The 24,644-nt window shown below is 41.5% G+C and overlaps 1 protein-coding gene across 2 annotated transcripts in view; it reads left to right on the top strand.

Annotated features, from left to right (window-relative positions):
* Positions 1–23,833, top strand: part of wnt7bb (wingless-type MMTV integration site family, member 7Bb) — a 30,804-nt gene extending 6,971 nt beyond the window's left edge. For both annotated transcript variants that reach the window (XM_020078115.2, XM_020078109.2), the window contains exons 2-4: positions 1,275–1,501; positions 18,326–18,597; positions 22,597–23,833. In XM_020078115.2, coding sequence (XP_019933674.1) covers positions 1,275–1,501; positions 18,326–18,597; positions 22,597–23,076 — 979 coding nt within the window. In that variant the 3' untranslated portion in view covers positions 23,077–23,833. The remainder of the gene's footprint in view (positions 1–1,274; positions 1,502–18,325; positions 18,598–22,596) is intronic.
* Positions 23,834–24,644: the final 811 nt, after the last annotated feature.

Below are 24,644 nucleotides of genomic sequence, written 5' to 3'. Positions count from 1 at the left end.
GAGAAACTCAAACGGAAAAAGGAACATTGCTTTTCAAAGAAAGATTTCTAATCAGCGATGATATCTTAGTTTATAGCCGGGGGATCGCTTACCATCATCACTGTGAGTTAGAATACACAAAAATCAGGGTCTATGTTTCTTTGCGTCTCCCCCTTCACCCATTCTTCCTTTTCAACCCTCCTACGCTGGCGACGCTTTTCGCTGACACACAACTTCCCCAGCTTTAGTTTGCTCCTAACTGTGGTGAATCTTTTGGAGGTCGACGTCATTCTTCAAAGTCGTCGTATATGCTTCTCTATGCTCATTTACGGCTCCCCGTCCCCGACATGTTTAGAAAGCATGTATCGACATGGTTTCAAGGGCTATAAACAGAGAGAGAGTCAGTGCTTTGTTTTAGCCGTAATCTGTTTTGGCTTTCTTGGCGGTTACAAAACCATCTTTTAACATATGTTTTGATATTATCACATCGAGCGATCAGATGTAATGAAGTCTCCCTGAGGAGCGCTGAGAAGAGGCTGCGTCGTTTTCTATACAGCACGGTAATACTCCACAAATTAAGACGACCAGTGTTGAAAACCTTACATATTTTCCATGCACAGCAGTCGTAGGATGTGGCTGAACTAAAAGCAGCCTCTCGTGAAATTTATAGGCAACACTTTACACCCTGAATAACTTTCAAAACACACAATCACACAAATCTTAAGGGATAATATCTTTGCCTGACATTTGGTTGAAAAGCCTGCGCCTGCATCACAAAGCACCGAGCAAGTGTATACGCTGCATTTGCTACTATTCATTCCACTACGTTACCTAACAACACACAAACCCCAACTCATTACTCAAAGTCCCACCATCCAAACCGATGTGGAATGGCGTTTTCAGTCGTCAGAAGGGCATCATGTTTTCTCCCTCTGAGCTGCTTTAGCAAGTTTCCCTGTGTGTATTTTTATGTTTTATACTGGATTCAGTTTTCAGATTTTACTTTTACCTCTAATCCATTACATAGTAATACATTCATGCAGTGCAGCCTTCACTTCATTTCGGAACGTGCATCAATCACAAGTTGAATCAAATCCTGTTCTGGAGAGTCTCACATAAATGAGTCAGTCTGACCATCCTCTGGAACGTCTAACTGAGTTTGTGAGTGTCTGTGCAACTATGCATGGCTGTACTGTTTGTGTGTTGAAACATACATGTGCTTGTGTCTGCATTATGGTCCTGTACGAATGCTCACGTGCATGTGTGGTGGTGTGTTTTTCTCTCGCTCTTTGCAGGGCCCTGTCCTCGGTGGTGGCTCTGGGTGCCAACATCATCTGCAACAAGATTCCCGGGCTGGCACCTCGCCAGCGGGCCATCTGCCAGAGCCGCCCGGACGCCATCATTGTTGTGGGTGAAGGCGCCCAGATGGGCATCAATGAGTGTCAATACCAATTCCGATACGGACGCTGGAACTGTTCGGCGCTGGGAGAAAGGACAGTCTTCGGTCAGGAGCTGCGAGTAGGTCAGTCTGGGTTCTGTCACAAAAGGGAAAGGTCACAGTGGGTGGGTGTGTGCGCTCCTGTGTGGCTGTCTGTGTGAGAACCTTTTACAGGTTTAGCTGGAGTGAATATATTCCTGCTGATGTTTTTTCTGCTCCCTACTGACTTCTTTAATGAACAAGTTTCTTTTTTTTTTTCGTCAGAAGTAGGATTGGATGTAGGCTTATGTTCATTCTCAGGTTGGTTTTGAGTTGTTACTTTGATTAAGGGTTAGCTCTGCTGGATAGAGCATTACACACATATGTTGTGTAGCAGGACTTTGCGTAAACTCTGGGACATTAAAGCTGGATTAACCTGGACCAGTCAACACACAGCGGGCCCTTAAGCAAATTTGCTCTAACAACGTTATTTTATGTGGTTTTAATATCCATCCATTATCTATAGGCTACAATTTATACCTCGAGAGTTAGGGGTTAACTGGAGCTAATCTTAGCTGACATTGGGTGAGAGATGAGGCACCTCCTGGACAGGTCACGAGCATATCGCAGGGACAACTTACATCCACATTCACACCAATTAACGTCTTTAAACTGTGGGAAGAAGCTGGAGTACCCGGAGAAAACCCACACAACAACGGGTGCGAGACTCTTTTATACACTATGGGATCATGCTTTTGTTACTTTTAAGCTTCTACCAGGGAAATTTAAAGCAACACTATGCAACATCTTTTGAGCAACAGCGCCCTCTATAGCCAAACTTGGTGATTCATTGTCTTGAGCTCTGTGTGCGAGCAATTAAGGGGTTTTCTTGTAGAAAAAAGAACAAAGCCTATCGAAGAGTTCAGCAGAACTCTGACTGTGTAGTCCCACTAACTGAACTGAAACTCAGCTGAACGTTGTAGATTACCCATGATCCCCTGCTTTCTGAATCTGAAAAGTGGCATCTATAAGAAATGCACCAAACTCTGTTTAGAATTCTTGATCTTTTAAAGTTTTCCTTGCTGAATATTGGAGATAAATGCTGGTTTCTGACTTTCAATGAATATGTCTTTTTAATTGACCGATATTTCGACATTATTCTTGAACTTGCTGGTCTGATTCTTGCAATTTAGACAACGTCAGTTTTGAACTTCTCACAGGAGAGAATTATAAAGTTATAAAGAGCAAGAACAGATATTGAGGGTGAGGAGCAGGAATGAAAGCAACACCATTCTCCCTATTAGATCAAAATATCAAACTAATTTTGAAGCTGCAATTTAATGTAAAAAGTTACACAGTGTAGTTAAACTAAATAGCAATATGACAACTGGTGAAGATAAGTGTTGTAATGTTGTGTAACTGATGTCGCCATTGCTTTTTAATGATAAATATCAGTGATAGAGCTTTTGTTTGTGTTTGTGCAATGGACTTGACCCATAATCAATCCAACTAGAAAGTTGTGTGTGTCTGATGCACAGCTGAGCGTAGATAGTTCTTATGAAGCCTGCCATCACTGAGAGTCATTTGGTAATGATGATGACAGTGATAAATCCAGTCACTCTTGTGTTGAAAAGGGAAAAGAGGTTACACAACACATGTTCTGATCCATCCTATTGTCTCAACTTGAAGAAACAGTACATGAAGAGTATCAAAAAAATGTGGTACCAGCCCCCGACCCTCTGAACCCCATGAAATACAGCTCCTCACAAGCCAAACCCCAAACTGCACACATCACACAGTCAAAACTCAAACCAGCAACACACGGCCTCTTTCACTCTCTATTGTATAACCATTTGCATTGGCATTGCTCTGGAAGATTTCATACACTGTGGATTTCAGCCCATCATAGTAGTCTTCATTTCTATTGACAATGTTGTGTTTCTGCAGTGTGCTCTGGTTACTGTTGATGTAGGTTCCACAGTGAGCCTGCTGGTTAGGAGCATGCCGACCATCGATGCTTATGCCAAAGTTATGGAAAAGCTACCCAACGGCACTGGAGCCCTAATGGGGAAAATGTATGGTTGAAAAATGATATCGCAAACGAGGAGACATCTAATGGTGTTATTGCAGTAGAATGCTTGTCGAACTAAGATAGATGGACACATCTGTTGTTTATCGGGCTAAATTGGTTGTGTCCATGCTTGGCTGGCTCACGACTGCTTGTACGTATACATACAGGAGAAGACCTAAAGCAGACAAACATTTACATTTACGGAGCTTTTTGTTTTGAGAAACTCGGCGTTCTGCAATCCTCCTTTGCGTCGCTTTTGTTTAACAGGGGCTTTTATACATTTCCTTTCTTTTCAGAGATGTTGGCATTATGTTGTGGCTGCACTGTGCATTTAATTCAGTTGCTCTGTTAACAATCACTCCTCTGAAGGAGCAGCTGAATTAGCTCCAGCCCTGGCTCCAAAGGATTATTTTCTTTGTTGTGAATGTGGCACTTTCTTTTGTAATGCAGCTCATGTTGTTTTCCTCAACACTCAACATGTTCTTTTTTCTGTGCTTTCATGTCTGTTTAAACAGTGCACTTGCACCGTCTCATTGTAAGCATTTGTGTATTCTTACTTTGTAGTGTGTAAATCCACATATAGTAATTCTATCTCACGGTGTCCTTGTTTTTTTTATGTGGCTTTCTAAGCATCGTAACAAATCTTTGTGGATTTCATGTATGAGCTCAATCAGGTTGAGACTATTGGAGTCTTCAACTTTTTGGTGAGCAATGCGACATTTAAATCCATTTCAGAAATGGCGTCATCTGAATTTCATGCTCTCGTATCCTTTTCTTGCTTGGTTTCCATAGTAGATCTGCACAAATAAATGGCCATGCTGAGAACGTCACTGTTTGTGTCCAGTTCTGGTCGGAGAACGATGACTACTGGGCCTGCCATGATTGTCCAATAATGATGGGACTCGGTGGACTTCTCAATAAAATGTCAGATGACGTCCTCTTTTTAGCCCAACGTGGAACTCAGGGTTCCCATGGCAGATTTACAAAGACCTTTTTAAATTTCATTTTTTTTTCGTATTTTTCTCCATGAAGATCACCACAGATATTTCCATCTCCTGTCAAATGTGAGTCACACACACAGGTAATATACAGTAAGAGAAAAGTTATACAGCTCAGATTAACATGAAATATATGTTTAATCCAAACAGAAAATCTGGCAGGAGAAGTTGTTTGAATATTATCTGGACTACAGATTATTATCTATTATTATTTTATGCCTCCATCTCTGTGTTTGACTTGATACTCTCACACTGCACGCTGACTATTCTTGAAAATGGTAAGAAATGTTGCCTCTTCTTTGTGCATCTTCTTCAAGTGAATGGGTTTATTCCTTCTCTCTATGAGGATGTGAAGGAGAAAATGTTGCATCATTTGTGCATCTGACAGTGTTTGGGATATTTGGTTAAACCCATGGTTGCACTGAGGTGCAGTAGATACACAGGCTTGTGCAGATTCTAAACACATCAATAACAATAATCTTTTTACTAATACACACCCTAATATAATTGTCTAAGAATTGTGTTCCGATAAATTCCGATGAAGATTAAGCCAGATGTTCAGAGATGAAGTTGTATTGAGTTTAACTAAACTGAGACAAATGAAATAGGACAAACCCCCACCTTGCACAGGTTAGTTATGTCATGAGTGAGTTATGGATTTGTTGCTTGATAATATAAAGTTGTGAGACTGGATTACTGATCTGATGGCTAAAATAACTACACATTTTAGGACTTGACAGCATATTTAGAGGGATACCGCACAGACTCAGACAGCCAGAGTCAAAGCTTGTGAGCGATGATGAGAGCGTGATCAGTTATGAGGTGGCAAAAAGGTCTTGATTGATGCAGAGATAGTATCCTTAGTCAGAGATTAAATACATTACCACTGTAATCATAGTCATGACTTAATCCACTTATTTAGCAGAGAAAATATGCACACAATATTGCAGTGGAGTAAGTGGGTAAGTTTCAGACTTGTTTGAAACCAGTAACTTGCTTGTGGACTTGCTTTTAAAGCTGGTTCTAGTGATATTGCCTCAAATGTTCATGAGAAAAGCAATGATAACCAATAATTTCCCAAACATTTTTTAAAATGTTATCATTGTTTGACTGTACTCACAGTGGCTGGCATATCCAGATGTTTCAGATGTTACTATCTTTTATGACTGCTGGTTCACATGTTCAGGTTTCCCCCTGGGTTTAATGCTCAGCACAAAAAAAATACACGCAGGTAGAGATATATGTTGTTCTTGTGTCTCAAGGAAACCTCTGTCTTAAAACCAGCCTGGTGTTAGCTGTACCACCCACCTTCACTTACCAGAGCAGTGATCAACAGTGATCTACAGGCTCAGAGTCCTCCTTGTATGCATGTTTTTAGTTTTTGGAAGCGATTAGGGTAGAAGTCAACTGATCTGAACTTTTTTTGGATACAAATGCACATTGAAAGAGTTGAATGGGGTCATCCTGCAACACCCAACAGATCTGCAGTCACTCAAGAGACAACTCTGCGTCTCTAGCACAGTCTTAGAAAGTTTTGCTGAGGTTTTCTGAATAAACCTCAAACGTAGGGTTGTTAAGTTGTTTCTAAAAGACTTTTTGTCTTATTTACTGAAATCCTCTTCACCTGCCAGTGTGAAACTTTGGAAAAGTGGCTGATTTAGCATTTTCTTCACCTCACCGCCAAGCTGCCATCGGCTCATACACGACATCCTCGGTCGTGATAGTTTCCAGTGTTTGTCTTTCATGATTGAAGATGTATCCACGTTGTTTGACCACGTCTTTATATATTATGGAATTCTTCTGCATGGCATATGAAATCATGGAATACAGACCTTCAACAAAATGTTCCAATCCCTTCTCCGAATCTACAGATTCCCACATCATCATAATCAAGTACAGGGGAAAAGCTACTGCCGTTCCGCTCCTATTTAAGTTTTTGATTCAAATCCCCCAAATTATGAACACTAAACCTTTCCCCCTGCTCTATGATCCACTCTTAGTTTTATACTAGAGGGAGGAGATGCTGGCATTTTTTTTTCTTGCGAGAGCTAAAGATCAGCCGACCGCAAGTCTAATGCATTCTCTCTGTGCTGCCTGCTCTTGGAGGCTGTCTCCCCTGTTCTGGAGCTGCTCCATGGTGTTACATTTGCTTTCCAAGAGAGCACACATTAATAGTTGGGTTATTAAGCATTACATGGCCCAAGATATCTTCATTCAGCAGACGCGATTGGGTTTCAAAGGCAGGTCATTTGATTCTTATTTCACGCATCTACTGTAAACAGAAAAGTGTGCTCACTTCAGAGCTTCTGCTGGCACCCCCTCTGTTCCCTGACACTCTGCTGAACACAAGACTTGAGGTCAGATGGATTGATGGAAAAATGAAAGCATCCCCGTTCTTGTAGCAGTTCTACCCCTCAACAGTTACTCCGTTTTGCAGAGAGCGCTGGCTCACTTATTATGCCCTAACTGACAAATTGGAGAACAACACCATAAACTTGCAGTGAGATTTGAAACTTGCAATTTAAGCGCATCTCTGTTTCCTCTGTGAAAGCAGATTTAGCAGTCTTCCCCCCTGAGCCCTGCCATGGTGTTGGCAGGAGTCGGTACCTTTGGTCTGTAGAAATGTGGAATGAATTACCCTGTGCGAACAGAGATGGGTGTCATCGAGTGGCTTGTTGCAGTCTATTAAGAAGTAATAATAAAATTAGAGTCAGATCCATCAGTGAGTCAGGAGGAACGGAGTATGGGTATATTCAGGATAGGATTGGCAAACGTGGTCAATCCTCCAATCATAATACTTGACCTGGTTTCTGGATGAATCATTTTATTTTAAATATTGCTGTCAAGGCTGATCCCCTGGCTGTAATTTGTTGATGCAGTTTCATTATGCATATTTGAGTGCATTCACCCACGCGTGAAGTGCATTGAAAGCCCCATGTGGTTTCTGTTAACTCATCTCACATAAGTTGATGGGTTTGAGATCCAGGGAGCGATCTTTGCCCCATATCCCCATACTTCAACTTATATTATGTACGTAATACTTAATACCTCCACCAAGAAGGTTATGTTCTTACTCTTGGTTTGTTTTTTTGTCGGAGGATTGCTCAAAAACTACAGGACAGATTTCCCTTTAAACTTGGGGCATTGGATGAGGAAGAACCCGTTTAAGTCTGACTTTCTTCAACACTGCAAGTGGGCTTGATGAAAAGAATTAGGAATATTTAGGGGAGTGTTAACTATGAGTGCGTGCAATGTGGTGCTACTTGATTGAATTTAAGGTGGCGGTTTGGCCTTGGCATTGGTATTCACTGTACTGAGAGCATTTGTAATTTTCCTGTTGCAGTTATTCTACTTCCTAACAGTGATAGATTCAAAACTTGGTATAAGGGTATATGAGCAAAGCTAATACCTGTTACTTTTGGGGCAGATTTTTCTTACCATTTCCACTAGTTTCTCTTAAAATAAGTCATGCTGCAATTCGGTGCAGATCCAAATAATAATCAGAATCTAGTGGATTTATATGTGACTTCCTGAGGGGGCATGTAAAAATGGGGCTAGAAACCTGTAACAACCACTAATGTTTTGCAGAGATAATCAAGGTTTAACGTGCATTATGTACGTTAAATAGTATCAGAACTACATCCAAATGAAATGGGTGAAAAATTGAAGGGGACTATTGGGGCCTTGGCAGAGGTATGCCGCTTTAGTTTCCTTCTATTATTATATTTATTTCTATATATATATATATATATATATATATATATATATATATATATATATAGACATTCTTATGGCAAACAACCTGCAAACAGATGGCCTTCATTTAAAAGCTCTGCTCATGTGCACCTTGCAGCTCTGTTCAACTTGCAATGCACTTGATGTTGGAGAGCTGGAAAATGGACACCTTTCATCAGCTACACTCAGCATCAAAAGCCAACACTGGCCCTCTTGTCGTGAAATGGCCTGCTCTGGTTACTCTGTTTGACTTTCCAGCCAGTTTGTCACCGTCCTGAGTCATGCTTTTCATCTGAAAGAGGTTTCTTGTTGTGCTGGCAGTGAAATATTACAAAAGTTCAATCATGCTGCCTCTGGCTCATTGCACAAGAATAGATGCCACACTTGAGCAGGTGGGTCGTTTGCTACAGAGGTAAGACTGCTCTGGATTATAGCAGTGTTAAACCTGATTTATCTAGAGTTTAAAGCAGTGAATCTTCTTATAGGTAGAATTGAAGGTAAGAAGTTATGTATTATTGTTTTTAAAAAGATGCAGGGAAAGGTCTCCTTTCCACTGTGACCTACATCATACCTCTCTGAGTTGTTGCCCAAAGCTGTGCTTTATGACTGATAACATGAAAACACTGGGAAACTGGATCAGAAAAATTGTGAAGGCTGATCAGTTGTTAGACAATAGAGGGTGTTTTCATGTCTGTATACCATCCTTCTTTATGGTATCACTTCCCTGCCCATCCCTCTTTCATCCACCTCCTCTTGAAAGGTCAGACTGTGGTGAAGGCAGTGGGTGATCCACCTGCCAGAAGTTACTGGCTGCAGGGTCCAAACCATTATAAGAAAAAGGATGTTTAACTCAGCAGGTTCACTGAAAAACATTTGTTTAGAAAAAAGTCGTGGACAGGCAAAGACTTGATGGGGAGATGCAGGACTCCTTCAAGCCGAGCTGCCTTTCAAATAAGGGAGAAGGGTCACTACAGGAAGACAGAGTCAGACATGAGTCAGTGGTGAGGTTGTCAGTGGGTTTTTTTGTTATTCCCAGTTATAACAGTGGAGGAGTCTTTTTGCCTGGTCTTTTATGTTGCATGCAGTTTTCTAAAAATCAGAATTGACTGTAGATTTAAAGTTTTGGCGTCTGTTTTTGTTTGGACGCATCATGTCAGAGAGAATGTGAACTGTATTTTGGTTTACACGTCTTTACTGATTTAAAAAATAAAAACTAATACACACAGTGCATCCATTCAGCTCACAGTTTTGAATTAAAGACAATCGAAAACTTATGGGTTTGCTTCTTATTTGAGAAGCGAAGCGATGCCAATAAAGTTTTCCCGAAAAAGCTGTTTGCCTTCTTCGCCAGGGAGTTTAAGCAGCGCTGAAAAAAATGTGTGTGGCATTACAGCAGTTGTTATTATTGAAGTGAATAGAAAAACACATTCTGAGTCACATTATTATCAAATATTCCATACATCAGGTGCATGTAGAATACTTACAATAGCTTTAGGTTCCTAAAGCTTTGCCACATTTCAGGCAGATTTCCTCTCACTGCACTACAAGCTCCAGTTTGAAGACAACAGAATACTCACAGATTTTGAACGCACTGGCGGAGCTCCTTCCCCTTTCTCGGAATCAGTTGATGGTCATTTGTGGTGAAATCATATCCCTGCAGAACGCAAGTACAACATCACAGTCCAACCTTAGGTTAATAATGAACGGACAAGAAAATCTATTCAAATGACTGTGTGGTTCTTTGCTTGCTTTGTTTCCTCGTTTTGACAAAGTAAAAGGAAATGCAAGTTGAGATATTAATTTTGCCCAGCTGAACTCCTTTTAAATCACACAGCGATGTCGTCTTAAAAATAGAAGTTAAATATCAGCTACAGGATAAACATTCTTCCCTGGAAAGCAAATAAGTCAGTCACACAGTGGAACTGTAGCCACCTATGTCGAACCCAATCATTATTCAGGAAAAAAAGAAATTGTGACAGATGACAGATTTCTTTGCTTCTTATATTTTAAAGGCTATCATCATTACGGAGCGAAACTTCACAGTTCAATTCTGGCTTGAGGAACATGAGCGTTACCCTGCCTGACATATGAGCTTAGTTAGTTGGCAGTGAGTGTTGTACCCAGGACTAATAAAGACAGTGAAAAAGTCATTCTTCAAAACTGGAGGTTTTTCAAGAGCACACAAGTGGATACTTTGACACCGGTGAACTCTCCCGAAATGCCATCAATCATCTCGCTGCCGCCAAGGTTTTTCCCCTTTGTGGGATTTGTTTCTTGTTGGTTTTGCACTCTTAAGGCAAATTGTGGTTATTGACTCATTCACCCTACTCTGTTATATGATATAATAACGATATAGAAATACTTGTCGTCTTTTGCACGGAAGGGCGGTAAAAACCTCTCTGGTGCATTGTATTGCCAAGCTATACCAGCAAAACTGCAGTTTCATTCCGAGGCAGCCCATTGCTCGATACTATGTGGATAAGAGTGAGGAAATGACGCGTGCATTGTGTTATGGTGGAACAGTAGTGGATAAAAGGCCTATTTTTCAGCCCATCCTGATGTGGGTTGCCGTAATCCTCTCTGCCCTCCTCCTTGTGTGTCCAGAGAAAACAGAGCTCTTGCATATATCTGTGTGTGTTTGTGTGAGTGTCAGTGTGTCGGATCTTTCCCCAAGCGTTATCAGATACGGGAGTCTGATGCTTTGTTGTTCTCCAGTGTGTGGGCTGTGGTCATCATGGCTTGATAAAGGTCATCTCTTCCTCTTTTCTCCCAATATTTTCGCCTCACATCCCCTGCCCACAACATCGTCATGCAGGGTGGGGCCTCTCGTCCTACGCAGCCAAACGGTGCTATCATCGCCAGGCCCCTTTCCTTGTTCATTCATCAGCTCTGTCTCTGTCTCAGACTGTGTGGGTGTGTCGAGAGCTGGGGTCCCACTTCTTTCACTAACCCCTCTCTCCCTCTCTCTCTCTTTCTCTCTCTCCTGCCCACCCACCGTCTGTCTGCTGACGTGGTCCAGGGTCTTTCTGGGCCCTGACCCCTGGGCCCCTGTGTGTGTTATGTGGGTGTGACATTCGCCCATCCCTCCCTGCGGCGTTGTGTTATCGGTGGGATCTGCGTCTGTCTGTGTCTGCCTGTGCTGCTAGACGCAGGAGGAAACAGGATGCGAGAGGATCAACTGTAATCTCACAGTGCGCTTTGTTCCGCACAATCCCAGGCCGATCACTGTATTCTCTACACGCAGGGCTGCCACTGGACATTTACATGTGCCAACAATCACACAGCTACTGGCCCACGTAGGTGAGAGCAGGGAGAGACGGAGAGTTAGTGGGTTTGAGGCAAAAAGATGCAAGTAGGAGTTGAGAGGATGTCAAGAGACCTAGAGTTTTTTTTTGAGGGTTTGATGAATTTCAGCGAATATGGAAATGTTAGGTCTGGAGGTTTCTTAACAATGAAGGAAACATGTCATCAGTGGCGTATTTGATTTGTTAATTATAGTGATGATGATATTTTCAATGCTATGATGTGTGATAGATATATATCGCAGTAAGTATGTTTCCGTTGAAAGTCAAATGGAATTGAAATGAAGGAAAATATTAACTACTGTCCTCGCATGAACTTAATGATGACCATATATAGCACATTCAGGCCCGCAGTTTCAGAGCTGAGCAGGTGAGGTCCTCATTTGGTCTAATTGTTCGGATGAAAGTGTGGGAAGAAGGATTTGTGCTTGTTTTAGCAAGTCTCGGTATTCAGTCTGAAAAGCATCTCCACCTCAGGGAGATCAGGGAAGAAAAGGGATTCTTTGGAGACGTTTTTCTGCCAGCCCAATTTTCTGTGCCTGGGGGGCAGCTTACTAAGATTCTCAGCGTTTAATACCAGCAACGTTAAATACTCATAATTGTTTTAGCTTTACTGCTCAAAGCCCTCCTTATTACGTGAATCAAACTCGAGACCCAACAGTGAGCGGCTATGCCAGAGCGTGTCACTTCCCCACTTCTATGATGTGAGTACGCCGAGAATGTGGAGCCTAGTTCTGGTAAAACAATATTATTTTATTGTACAGGAACACGGCTGTGCTAATTCCTCGAGCTGCAAACCTCACGGACCACAACTTTGTCTATAATTTGCTGGGAGCATATGTTCATAGCAACGGTACATAAAGCGGAACGGAAAACAGTAGTAGAGAGCACATTAGTCAGTTCAGTGATTGGTATACAAAGCTAGGGATTTTCCTCCAGCTTTCTTCCCCCTCTATGAGGCCCTGGAGACACAGTTCCATCGCAGAGACAGCTTTGGTTAGAGCTTGTTTTCAGTGTTTCTGGTGTCATAATTATATTATATGTGGAGTTTGGAAAAATACCTATTTTTATGGAATATACTTGATCAATGTTGAAATCATACTTCATCAGACTTTATTTTGATTCACTCCTTTGCAGATAATTAAGTTGTTATATTTTGAATTTATCTAAAATTCCTTCTTTTAAATGAAAAGTGGGTTAGATTTATTGTTTTCATTTTATTTGAATTTATTTATTGTTGTAGTTTTATTGTTGTAGTTTTATTTTTATGCTGGAAGTGCAGTAATGCCAATGTAACTGTACTCATACAGTGGTTTTCCAGCCTTATTGACCACTCAAACCACTTAACAGCACAAGTCACATTCATTCATTCACACACATTCATACAGCCCTGCTATACACAGTGCTGTTTCTATCGCACACCAGTCAAACACTGTCTGCACAATCATCAGAGGCAGACTGTAGGTGCTGGGGATTGAACCATCAACCTTCTGGTTAGTGAGAGACAACCTTCTCTAACCTGTGAGCCACAGCGTAGAAAAATAAGTGGAAAAACAACAAAAACAGGGTCAGCTAACAAATTCAATTCAAAGTGGCAGGTGAAGATGTGATTGTCGACTGTCTGGCCCTGAAGTAAAAAATAAAATACTATGTTTCTTGCCCATTTCATGATCTACTGTCAACAAAACCACAAGTGCAAAGACTCTTGGCCACCAGTAGGTGACACTTTTCCCTTTGTTCACTGTGGTGCCTTTTGTCCATGACAGGATGTCCTTGTGCTTAATGGCTACAACGTTCTAAAACTCCAGTGTATCGTTGTGTTTTTGAAATGATGTAATTTCTTATGCAATCCAATCCTCCGGTGTCCCTGCACTGTGAGTGCATGTCCGGGATGAGGGGAGCCTTTAAAAAGCTTTCCCCTTCACTGCTCCACCAACAGGCTCAGCTTGTGTGGAGAGGCCATTCAGCTGCACTGCTGGGCTTTGCCCGGTCCGAGCTGTATGTGTGTGTGTGTGTTCCTGTTGCTTGGCAAGTCCCCGTATTCCAGCCTAAACTTGCAGTGATGAAGTTGTATCTGTGCTGCAGCGTTCTGTGTGTGCATGCTTCACTGCAGCTCATGTCGGCCGCAGACCTTCTTATGTGCTCGTGCAACCTCAAATTGGCAGAATCAAAATCAACCTTTGTGGCTGAGGATGCTGGCATAAACAAGAAATGTGACTCGGGTTGTCAGTAGCTTCCTTTGTGCCAGAAACTAAATATTAACAGATATTTACAGCTAACAAGATTTTAAAAACATTCAAACAAGCACAAAAATAAAATAAGATAAGACACAGTTGTTGTCCATTTGGTGTCTCACTAGCCAGAAAACAGATTCCTTCAGTTTAGATTTCAAGTCTTTATCTTTGGATGGGGTAGACACACAGCAAAACTGACCTTGGGCTGTATTTTAGACTGTAGCCCAAGTCTCTTCAGTATATCTTTTCTCTTTCCTCTCTTGTCAGCAGCAAAGCCTGACCATGGCCTGCGAGCAGTGACGGATACAAGACCCGTTGAGGTCAGCGGTGGTGTCGCCAGATCAGCTAGCATACACTGTACCAGCACAGCCCGTACAGTGTCGTCAGTTGTAAATCTCCCGTGCTGTGTCATGTGAAATTTGTCTAGTGGTGTGCCTTCCTCCGGCTCTAAACACAGATTGCCATTTCAGCGGCGAGCCACTACATCCAGAGACTTCTTTTTGTGTCCCTGTTTTGGCAGATGATCAAGAGACATGACGGGCATCGCAGCAGGGGCCAGTATCCAAAGTGTTGTGGTCAGTTAATGTGAAGGCCAAGGCGTACTGAGTGTGTAGCTTTTACTGCATCTCCGGTTTCAGTCCATGACACGAGGATATTACGGGATATTTAATGCTTGTTTATGGGCTTCTTGTACCTGTTCGGGGTGAAGCCAGACTGATCTTCTCCCCTACTTTCTTGGATAGTGTTGCAGACACTTGCCACTAAACTCCATTAGACATCTGGTTTAATATTCCCTCATTCTTCTCTCCTGGATGTTTCCAAGTTCATTGAGGTTTTTCTGGTCACTCCAATTTTCCACTGGCAGCTTGCGAGGCTATCCCAGGGTGGTTCCTCCTGGAGGGCTGTCAGGACTCTGGGGCCAGCTTCTTCAGGGCTTTCTGCTGCTGTTATGGGTGCTTTTTTTCCTCCTCCTCCACATTTCATCAACCACACATCTGTTCAGCAAAGCAGGGCCTTCCTTTGTGAGGGCGCAGGAGCATAGTGATTATGCACAATGATTAACAAAAGCATTGTTGTTAAAATATGGAATTTCCTGGTTGTGGTTTTATTAGTATATTAGTTTTGTTCAGTACATTAGCAGAACCATTGGATCTTTGGTTTCCGTTAGCTTGATTTCTGTTATTTTGGGCACTTTCTCTATTTGTCATACATAGATTCTAATCTTCTTCTAATGTGTTTTTCTACAGTCCAAGCATCACTAAAAATGTTTTGGATTGAATATCATATCACATAATATAACCATTTTGGACTGAATGCTCCAAGTGAATATTTATACCAAGTGGACAATGTATTTCAAGTGCTAAAAATGTGATTTCCCAAATTCTGATGTGTTTTTTGTTCGTTGCACAAAGTAAAAAAGAGGGTCTTGATCACCACAGTTCCCTGGCTTGTGTAATTGGCTTTCGTTTTGGCCAGGCAGAGCATTGGCAGTGCCAGACCCACCAGGGGGGTGACATCCAGTACAAGCTCCATCATCATTTTCCCCATGAGCAGCACAACTCAATGGGCCCAGAAATGGGCATGCATCTCCGGCTCCGGGAACCACCCTTTCTCTGGAAACTGTCTTTATCCTGTTTTAAACATTACAACTGCCGCTCTGTTTGTGCGTCTATGTGCAAATGTGTTTTTAACAGTGCATGTGTGAGGGTGGAGGGCAGCGTGTTGTGTATTTTTATTATGTGGCCGTTGACTGGGCATGTGCGTGCATGTGAACGTGCATACGTTTACAGCTGTGCAACTCCGTTTGTGCATGTGTGTGCGAGGTGGGGGCAGCAGAAAGTTACCACAAGCTGGTGGGGCACAGCTCTGCTGCTAACCAGAGAAGAAAGCGGTTGTGAGTCAGTCCCCACCAGGCAAACCTGTGGCCGTGGTATTAGCTCTGCAGCACCAGTGCCAGGTTCGGAAATTAACGGTGGCTTTGGGTGAAAACATCTTTGAGAGTTCAGAAAATGCCCCTGAGACTAGAATAAGAGGTGCAAAAGAGAGAGGAGGATATAAAATGGAAAACAGATGACTGCATATAATCAGTATATTAAGAAGTACTTCATGCAAATTACTTCTAATATGCAGATAAAAAGCTCCATAATCATAGGCAATAAAAACACTATAGATAAGTACATTTTACACTTTTAATTTGTTGCATAGGAGGCCTAGTCGTGGCTAGGCTAGGCTAGGCTCCAGTTAACACTAGCAGTCTTGGCGCTATCTGACTGCACTGTCTGCTTCCATTTAATGATGTAAAATAAGCAAAGATTTTATGCCTAGTAAATTTCAAAATGGTTAAGAGTTTATTTGGTCAGGCAAAGTGACACAGGCCATGTTGTATTTTTTTCTCTCACATCTGAAACATGTTTTTTGTGTGTGTTTTGTTTCCATATAATTTCCACTTTATTGTCGTACTTTGCTGCTGCAGATGTAAACACCTTGTCCGTTTGCTCATTTCAGGGTATTATTTCTGTTTTTGGTGGATACCACTGTGGGTTTGTCTGCAGTGTCTGACAGCGTATTTATTATAGGTAACTGAATGTTTATGTTATATGACAGTTTACTCCTTCATTTTGAGTTTTTACCAGATCCACATCTGTTGTAGCTGCCATGAGGTTTTGTATATATGTTTAAACTCTTTACCTATAAAAACACATTTTAGATGTGTCACATCTGATGCATGTCACAGGCTGCTATCATTACATTTAAATAAATCACACGGAGGAATCTCTAATCACGGGTGATTTATTGACCCTTCGCTCTTCACATGTGCATCTTCTCCTCTCTGCAGGGAAAGAATGTGCAGTTTGTTGTGCAACTCCTCTGAAAGCTATTGACGAAATCATATATCAACAAAAAGCTTTTGGTTCTCTGAGGGGCAGAAGAATTTCACCTAGAGAGATTCCACTAATTACAACTGAGTACATTACACAACATACATCAAAAGTCATACAAACATTCCTCTCCGAATGCTGAAAGGCCCCCTGAAACACTTTGCGGTTAGCTTTGTTTCTTCTGCTCGGCCCCTTTCCAGATTACTGCCAGTTGAAGGGAGAGCAGGGCTGTAACAACCCACAGTCTGTTTTCAACCAGGAGAGGCCTTTTAAGCCTGATCCCTCTGTAGCCATAAGGAGAGTAAAGGAGGAGGAATACTAGAGGATATTGAGAAGAAAAGGGGATGGAATGGCAATGTCATTGTCATCAACCTTGGGGCTGAATGTGTACCATTGTCATTTCCCCCCCCTAATATATCTTTCATTTTCCAAAGAACCTTAATGTAATAATATAATCTGGATAATAAATCAATAACAAATTCAAAAACCTATTAATCATTCAAGTCATTTATTAATAATGAATGTCATTTGACAGTTCCAGCTTTTTCAAAACAAGCTACAGTGTTTGAATGCATCATGATAGGCTCTGTGAATTTCTTTCTCTATGTTATAAGCAAAATGGTATTAGCAGCTGAATGAACATATAATCAAAACTGTATATTGTGATTATTTGCAGTGAAAATTCGTTATCATAAGCCTTAGTCATTCAAACTTTCTTGTGTGCTTGCAGCTGATGGAGGATGGGAAGCAAAGGTGTTTTACAGGATAACCAACCCTAGGTTTAATAAGTGTAAAATGATGTTACTGCTACTGCTGCATTGACAGCTTGCATCCATGATATGTTCTTTTTTCAGAACCCTGAAGCTGTGTTACTGTTTCTTGACGATGGGGCTTTTTTGCATCTTACCCATTAGCATCAGAAGTTAGAGAATTTTTGCATCTCTATGAGAATATTATAATCCTTCAGTCTGAGGGATCAGATTGATTGACAGCACAGACAGGAGATTTATTTGGATTTACATAATTTTGACACAGGTAATACACACACTGTATGTCCTTTAGCTGCTAATCTTATCATGTGCAGTCTCGGTGCCATTTGGCTCTGGCTCCACAGAGTGCCTCTTGTTCTGGCTGTACAGTGCGAGTGAGGCAGTGAGACCTGCAGACCCCAGCTGCTCACAGTGTGGGCAACAGTACAAGGTGCTTCTGTAGAGGAATTCAGCACTTTGGACAGCACCTAGACCAGCTCTCCCCACACTGGAATTCCTACACAGCACTCTCGCAGACTGGGTCCAAGGACTTTGCGGTCGGAAATGTGACCACATTTGTACCAAGGTGCAGGAGGGAAGCTGTTTAGGAGAGGGGGAGGAATATTTGGTAGGTTATCAAGATTATAGGGAGTGGACTTTGAATTTTGGTGCTTTTTATCAAGATCACATTGCGGTGTTGGATGATGGGACTGGAATGTTGAGGTGTAAGGTTTACAAGACTAAAGAAGGATAGATAACAATAAAGGCTGTCTGACCTGTTATACAACATATTTATATTGTGTTCAATGCCTTATATGAGGTGCCAAACATTTGATTCAGATCAAAATGTCTGCTGGGGTTTTGTATTGTGTTGTCTCATGTCACTCACCGACAAGTCATCCTCCAAAAGTATCTCATTTTACCCAAATGTTCCTAAAAAGATCTCTTTCTCCTCTTCCAGGCAGCCGGGAAGCAGCGTTCACCTATGCCATCACAGCAGCAGGGGTGGCCCACGCCATTACAGCAGCCTGCAGCCAGGGCAACCTGAGCCAGTGTGGCTGCGACCGTGAGAAGCAGGGGTATTACAATCAGGAGGAGGGCTGGAAGTGGGGAGGCTGCTCAGCCGACATTAAGTACGGCATCGAGTTCTCCCGCCGCTTCGTGGATGCCCGCGAGATTAAAAAGACCCCACGCCGCCTGATGAACTTGCATAACAATGAGGCAGGGAGGAAGGTAAAGAACCTCAGATGCTTTTTCCACAAGTTTTTCTTTTCCAAATAAAACAATATTTTTAATTGATATGAATTAAGCAACTAGTTCCACCTTAAAAACAGTTCCCTGATTTAAAGGATAATTCTGATTTATACTAGCCCAGATCTGATTTTCATAATATATATAAATATAATATAATTTAGGCAACAAGTTTTCAGCGATAGAAACTATGAGGAAACTCAGACCCAGGTTTTAATAAAATGGGATTACATGACATAAAATCATCTTAAAACAGAACATTACGAGTCATAATGCATCAAAAATTAGTGAAAAAAATGTTTTATGGTTACAGTAAGTCTCCAGGAAATGAGTGTATGTCAATGTAACAACCTCTGAAGTCATGGAGAAACAACTCTGTGTGTGTGTGTGTGTGTGTGTGTGTGTGTGTGTGTTTATATACATGGCTGCAAGTGTGTGTGTTAATGTGTTCCAGTACAGAACAGCAAACAATCCCAATAAAAGTGGTAAAAGTCAGTCATGTCAGAGAGCTGTGATTGATCTGGCCGTTGATTGATTGATCACACAGATAGTCTTTCAGCAGCTTGTATTTCTTCAGCCGTTTATTGGCATTCACTTGCATTCTAAGAGCGAAGGCTTTCATTTCTGAGAGAGTACGTTGGAAAAGTTCATTATGGACATGTTTGTTTGCTATTAGTCATCCTAGAACAGTCGTGCAGGAAAAGAAAAAAAGAGGAGATTGTGAGAGGCAAATAAAAGAGAAGAGATGATGTTATGTTGACAAATGGATCTAATTAATAACAGGCTTTATCATGTCTACTGGGAATGTGAATCCTGGCCAATGGTTGCCAGATGGACTGCCATCGCCCCTCAGCTCCTTTCATAGAATTATGAAGTGTAAAGTCAGGAACAGGATATTATTGCAGTTCTCTGCACAATACCAAAACATGTCACTTTGACTGCATCAAACGACAGTGCGTCTATTCAGGGTGTGAAAGCAGGCCGACAATGCCGGTGTTAGCACAGCAGACTGACAGGGTCCTCACTGAATGCCATGGTGCTGGCATGTTAGACTGCCAGGGCTGGAGTTGGCACTGTCGCTGTTCTCACTCGGGGCTCGGAAACTTGAATTCGAGGAGGATGTGCAAAACATCAGATTATGTCTTTGCTGAGACAGAAGGAAAGTGGAGGTCTGTCTCAGAGTGGAAGATATTTTTTTAAGAACACAGAGGTCTGAGCTGTCACTGGATATACTCTTTGTTTAACCCTATTAGCACTAGGGCGGGTTAGATAGCTGTCACACATCAAAAGTGTGGAATGAAATACAATTGTTCAAACCAGCTCAGTGCGTGTGTTTTAGTTTATGGATATCTGTTAAGTAGTGCACTGATGCTGCTAACTGTTAGTTGCAAAGTGCTACAGCTCACTTTTGCACATCACTGGTGCTACAGAGGTTTATAGTTTTGTAGCCCAGGCCACAACATATCACAAGTTAGCATCTGTCACCATCTCTGAAAAACATTGCAGGTACAGCGCAGTTGATCGTTTGTGTGACAAGCAAATTACTTGTTGCATTCAAGTCACACACATATCAAACAGAGAACTATTATCTTGACTGCAGGGACATTACAACTGTATAATTATGTCAATATTCTAATAGCAGTTCAACTTCAGTTTCCTTTATTTAAATTCATTCACCAAGTTTCTGTATGAGTTAGCTAGCTGCCTTGACGCGCTGAGAAAAAAGGGGGTTGGTGGATAGGAATTGTGGGATTTGGTGTTTGATGGATCGGCTCTATTCAGACGAGTACATGTTTTTTTATTCGCACAACAGAATATAACTACCAGGTAGAATAGCACTACACAAAACATATGCTATCATATCAAATCACCTAAGGTCAGAGTTCGAACACACAAGTGGCCGTTTCAAACACACGCCCACACACAAATATGTATTACATGGGTGCTACAGCTATATATTTGATGGGGGTTGTTTTAGATTTTAAATCCGTCAAATGGAGACGCTTATACCTGGTGCTACATCACAATGTATTGGATGTTTTATCTGGATGCAAGACACTTACTAATGGGACCCTTATTGGTTATTTATTAAGAATATGCTGCTCTTTTATGTAGATAAAAATGCTATCTATGCCTGAAATATATAGTTCCTTTTCCCTGTTAATGTCAGAGAAGATGCTTCATTTAAGAAGCAGCATGTGCCACAAAAAAGTCTTAAGACCAATAAACTCAAGACAAATCAACTGATCCGGAGCTGAATGATCATTGTTCTGATGAGAGGGGAGAGTGTGCCTCCAATGGGATCCAGCTGAGATTTTGTTTTTCAATCACTGATAAGAAGCGTCATTGAAACTGAATTAAAATTATAATTGGTTTCGTGACCAAACCAAATGTAAAACACCCTGTGAATCACCCTGAGATCTGCATCATCTTGAATTGGGTGTGTGTTTGACAAGTCATCTGTGAAGGACAATCTGGTCTTATTGGACTAATTAGAAACAGATTGGCTCTGATGGACACAGTTTAAGTAAATGTTTCCATGCATCCCTCAGATTCCTTCTGAAAGGCATTCCTCGTGGTTTTCGCACTATGCATTTTTGGAAATCCTCGGTCTATATATCGCCATCCAAGGCAAGGTTGACAAGTGACTTAAGCTTTTATGAATTCAGGGAAGCTGATAAATATTTTTTCAATCAAATGTCCGCATATTTGAAAGCTGTGATCACATAAGAGTCAGAGATGGTGAACAACTCTTGTGTCCATTTCATCATTTCATTAGCGTCTGATAGAAATTATGATTTGTGCTGCTGCCAATGCGAGGTGCCAAGAGAAAGCCATTTCAACCAAACATACATCTTATGCAACAAAGGCCCATCACACCATTCAACTAATGGGGGGATTCCCAAATGGGTTAAAGCGGTCATGGCAAGACTTTTACAAATGTGTTAATATGACGCATTCGAACTTCAACCATCTCTTTCTTCGGTTCATTGATCATTGAGTTCATCAGAATGTGAAGGGGAACAGTTTTTATTTTGTTTGTTCGTCCAACAGGTCAAAGGAATCATACTTGACGCTGATGACGGTACACAATATTTCCCAAATTCCAGAGGAGTCGGCAGCAAAGATATAACATTCTTCCATGTGTACCATGTTGTTGGAGATAAATTCAATGACTAAATTAAAACAGAGCAGTTAGGGAATAATAAGTGCATTTAAGAGGACTCTGACCTGTATCTTGGATGTTGCTAGGATGCTATAGAATGAATGATTTATTAAAATCTGTTTTCATGCACATGGCAACGTTGCTTTCTTCTATTTATCACAATATTGACTGAGCATTCAAGTAAACCTCAAGATGTTTGTCCAGCTGTGAACAATTCATTGTCTTTGTCTTTGTTTTGTGCTGCATGTGCAACACATCCAATGATAGAATAATCTGGCTTCAAATGATCCAAGATGATTGATAGTTGTACGAGATCCATGTTTACTTTTGCCTGTCATTGATGTGGTTTAGGTAGACTAAATTGCAGGATGGGATATTACCAGTAAGTGCAATTTTCCCTCCCTCAGGACATGAAACATCACGTTAACCATGACTTAAATTTTCAGATATTGTGACATGCTGTTGATCAGAAATATTTCCAATTTGTTTTGACTTACATAGCAACGCAAAACAAAGCTAGCAATCAGATAGCATCTTGGTAAAAAGTATTCATCAATAAAGTATTTAATGTTTTGTGTCCTCTTCCTGCAACTAATGATTTTAGATTTCAGAAATATGAAATGGCCAACTGTAAACAGTTCCTAAACCATATACATACACCTCTATATAGTGTACGGAGGAAAACCTAGCTCATTAAGTGAGACATGGGGTTCTGCCTCTGTCAAGGATGGTTGTAGTTGATTTAAGGTTGGGAATTAAATTCCCTTTCTATATTTAATGCAGTTCTACAGTTGTTGTGTTTTATCGCTCCTCAGGTTCTAGAAGAAAGGATGAAGCTAGAGTGCAAGTGCCACGGTGTCTCAGGATCCTGCACGACCAAAACCTGTTGGACTACACTTCCAAAGTTCCGCGAGATTGGCTACGTACTCAAGGACAAGTACAATGAAGCTGTGCATGTGGAGGTAGTCCGGGCTAGCCGACTTCGACAGCCCACCCACCTCAAGGTGAAGCAGACTCAGGGCTACCGCAAGCCCATGGAGACCGATCTCGTCTACATCGAGAGGTCGCCCAACTACTGCGAGGAGGATGCGGCCACAGGGAGCGTGGGCACGCAGGGACGCCTGTGCAACCGCACTTCACCACACACAGATGGCTGCGACCTTATGTGCTGCGGCCGGGGCTACAATACACACCAGTACACCAAAGTGTGGCAGTGCAATTGTAAGTTCCAATGGTGCTGCTTCGTCAAGTGCAACACATGCAGTGAGAGGACGGAGGTGTTTACCTGCAAATAAGGACATGAGGAACTCAGTGCCAGGAATTGAGGCGCCAAGTACAAGCTGAATGAGGAAGACCTGGTAGAGCGAGATAAAAGTGTGACTGGGACCAGTGAGGGATTTTGAAATAAAAGGAATGGAGAGTTACACTATCAGCTCTTCATGGCATCGTTTTGCACAGCAGAATCTTATCTAATTGCTTTTCAGAAAGTAAATGCTAAATATCAGTAGGTAATACCCAAGAACTTTACTGTCACATAGAGGTTATGCTCATGTACTGATGTATCCGCAGTGAAGTTGGGACTACACGTACTGAATGAGGCCCTCGGTCGTAACTGTGCGTTGCACTCTAGGAATTTGTAACTGTTCATTTCTCAAGAGACTCGTGCACGGAGAGGAAACGCAGTACCCCGGGAGTGGATCAAAATGACTGCAGCTGATGAGTGGGGACTGAGAGAGATTTGTCAAGTCTTGATTGAAAACTTTTAAGGGTTTTGTCGTATTCTCACTCCAGGGGAGCAAAAGTGAATCTTGACATGAATCGCCCCCTCCCCCAAACTGTTTGGGGCTAATGTTAGAGGTTTGCAGAAATGAAGAACATTTTGTAAGTATGGTGCGTTCAGGTGTACCAAAATCTGAGAGGAGAACTCTGTTAGACCCTCTGCTGCCAACTGGAATATGGTGGAGTATGTTAGTTTTCCAGTCACACTGGAACTGTCTGTTCTGAACACTGAAAATAAATTGTTTATTTATGTTATAGTATCTTAAAAACGAAGCACTAACGGGTAGAGATGTCTTTTTTTGTACTAAGTGTAAAGAAAAATACTTTTTAGAAACTCTGACTGAAGATGTGTGTCTAATAGAAAATGACCCCCCCATCCCTAAAACACCCCATCTTTTCTTTAAAAAAAAAGAAAAAGAAAGACAAAAGGGTTTCATGGTTACTGGTGTATTGACAAAAAATGACATCATTACAGTGTGTTTCACATTCAATCACCTTGGTTCTATTTTACTGTAGCTTAGATTGTTGCCTCTTCCTTTACCCCGAACAGTAACATATATTTGGACACTTTTGCAATTTCAGTGAAGAGACAGTAGCAAGAAAACACATTTCACTACAGAGATTCTTCCTCAATTCATTAAACATGAAACATGATATGTTGCTGGATGTGTTGTCGAGTGTTGCACTGATATTCAGATACGACCCATGAAAACTGAATAAACTCCCATTTGACTCAGTTTGGCAGTTCATTGCTAAAATGTCAACTGAAGTTGAACCTGCCTGGAGAAATAGTGGTTACTTTATTTTGAAACATCTGTAAGACTGTGGTCAGTGGAGTGAGGATTAATATGATACACCCATGCATATAATAGCAGAGTTAACCAAAACTATGAACTATATTATGATATTATTATTATTAAGTCTGATTTGCTGCCAGTCAAGCCTTTATAAACCTTTTCACCTAACACAAGGCCAATGTCGGAGTCCATCAGCTGTCATATGATGACAAATTAGGGGCAACGGCAAATAATATGGCTCTTCTGAAGTTTACAGCAGATATTCAGGCAAATACTCTGTCCTCCGT

This window comes from Paralichthys olivaceus, chromosome 7 (genome assembly GCF_024713975.1).
Source record: "Paralichthys olivaceus isolate ysfri-2021 chromosome 7, ASM2471397v2, whole genome shotgun sequence".
In the NCBI taxonomy this organism is placed as follows: domain Eukaryota; kingdom Metazoa; phylum Chordata; class Actinopteri; order Pleuronectiformes; family Paralichthyidae; genus Paralichthys; species Paralichthys olivaceus.
Note: the sequence above shows the minus strand (reverse complement) of the source record. Positions and strands in the feature narration are given on the sequence as shown.